Source organism: Acanthisitta chloris, unplaced genomic scaffold (assembly GCF_000695815.1).
Source record: "Acanthisitta chloris isolate BGI_N310 unplaced genomic scaffold, ASM69581v1 scaffold8922, whole genome shotgun sequence".
NCBI lineage: Eukaryota > Metazoa > Chordata > Aves > Passeriformes > Acanthisittidae > Acanthisitta > Acanthisitta chloris.
Window position 1 is genome coordinate 132,586 of NW_008660991.1, and position 1,409 is coordinate 133,994.

A 1,409-nucleotide genomic window follows, 5' to 3' on the forward strand; every position below is an offset into this window, starting at 1 on the left:
TGAAACCCGTGCTGGAGCAGGCACCTGGCAGGACATGTGGACCCATGAAAAGAAAAGCCCACACTGGAGCAAGTTTTCTGGTAGGACTTGTGACCCCATGGGCGACCCACACTAGAGCACTCTGTTCCTGAAGGGCTGCACCCCATGGAAGGGACCCATGCTGGAGCAGTTTGTGAAGAACTGCACCTTGTGGGAAGGACTTATGTTGGAGTAGTTGGTGGACAAGTTTCTCTTGTGGAAGGGACCTGACACTGGAGCAAGGGAAGAGTGTGAGTGATCTGACTGATAATAAATTAAACTAATTTCACCAAGTCAAGTCTGTTTTGGCTGTGATTGTAACTGGTAAATGATCTCTCCCTGTCCATATCTTGAGCCATGGGCCTTTTGTTACAATCTCTCTCCCCTGAACAGCTGAGGAGGGGAGTGACACAGTGGCTTTGGTGGGCACCTGGCATCCTGCCAGGGTCAACCCACCACACTTTTTTTGAACTCAGATCTAATTATGGAGTCCTAAAAGAAGTTCACACAGTGATGAAAACATTTCAGCCCATCTGAAAATATCTCCTCAAAGGACAAAATTATGTAGATAACATCCAAAATATGATTATGAATGGTTTAGCACAGGAAAATAAAATGAAAGTCAGAATGTTTGGAAAATACCGAGTAATAAAAATAGTCCAATATGAAAAAATGTCATATTAGTCATCATTTAAAAGTATACAAATGACATATTAGTTCACTGAAGCAATGGACACTACACCACTGACCCCATTGGATCTACCATCTTACCTCAAAAAGGAAAATCCTTTGAGTCCTTACCTGTACACTGGTAAGAGTGGTGTATTGATAAGCTTTGACTACCAGGTAATTGGCTTCTATATCTATTATCCCCAGGATCATGTACTTCCACCATCTCCTTTTCAAAATTGCCAGCAAGTTTTCTTCTCCTGTGGTAATAAACAAGAAGGATTATGCAAGAGTTAGGTATATATGCCCAAAATACCTGCTTGCCAAGAGATTTTATCCACATCTCTCTCATTTACACTATGCAGTTGAAAAGCACCTATATAAAGAGGTGCTGCAAGGAGGTGAAAACTAACACACCCTATTTGTCTCACAGATATTAGAAGAGCCAGCCTGGCAAAGTAATGTATGAGGGTCAGATTGACATTTCACTTAAAATGTAAAAACCATCAGGAAAAACAAACACAGCTTGAGCAAACTGGACATATGTTCTTACTTTTAGTTTCATATATACACATATATATGCACATATGAAATGCTAAACAATAGGGCAGTTTATTACATACATTTATACATTCCATACACAATGACAAATGTATGTTGCACACATGATGCAATTGGGTTTTGCCACAGTGGGAAATTACAAGTATTTGTGAATATGATGG

General features: G+C 40.2%; 1 protein-coding gene across 1 annotated transcript in view; it reads right to left on the bottom strand.

Annotated features, from left to right (window-relative positions):
- Positions 1 to 947, bottom strand: part of SLC35F1 (solute carrier family 35, member F1) — a gene marked incomplete at its 5' end in the record, with an annotated part of 48,960 nt that extends 48,013 nt beyond the window's left edge. Inside the window, one exon of the mRNA XM_009070045.1 lies at positions 820 to 947. Coding sequence (XP_009068293.1) covers positions 820 to 947 — 128 coding nt within the window. The remainder of the gene's footprint in view (positions 1 to 819) is intronic.
- Positions 948 to 1,409: the final 462 nt, after the last annotated feature.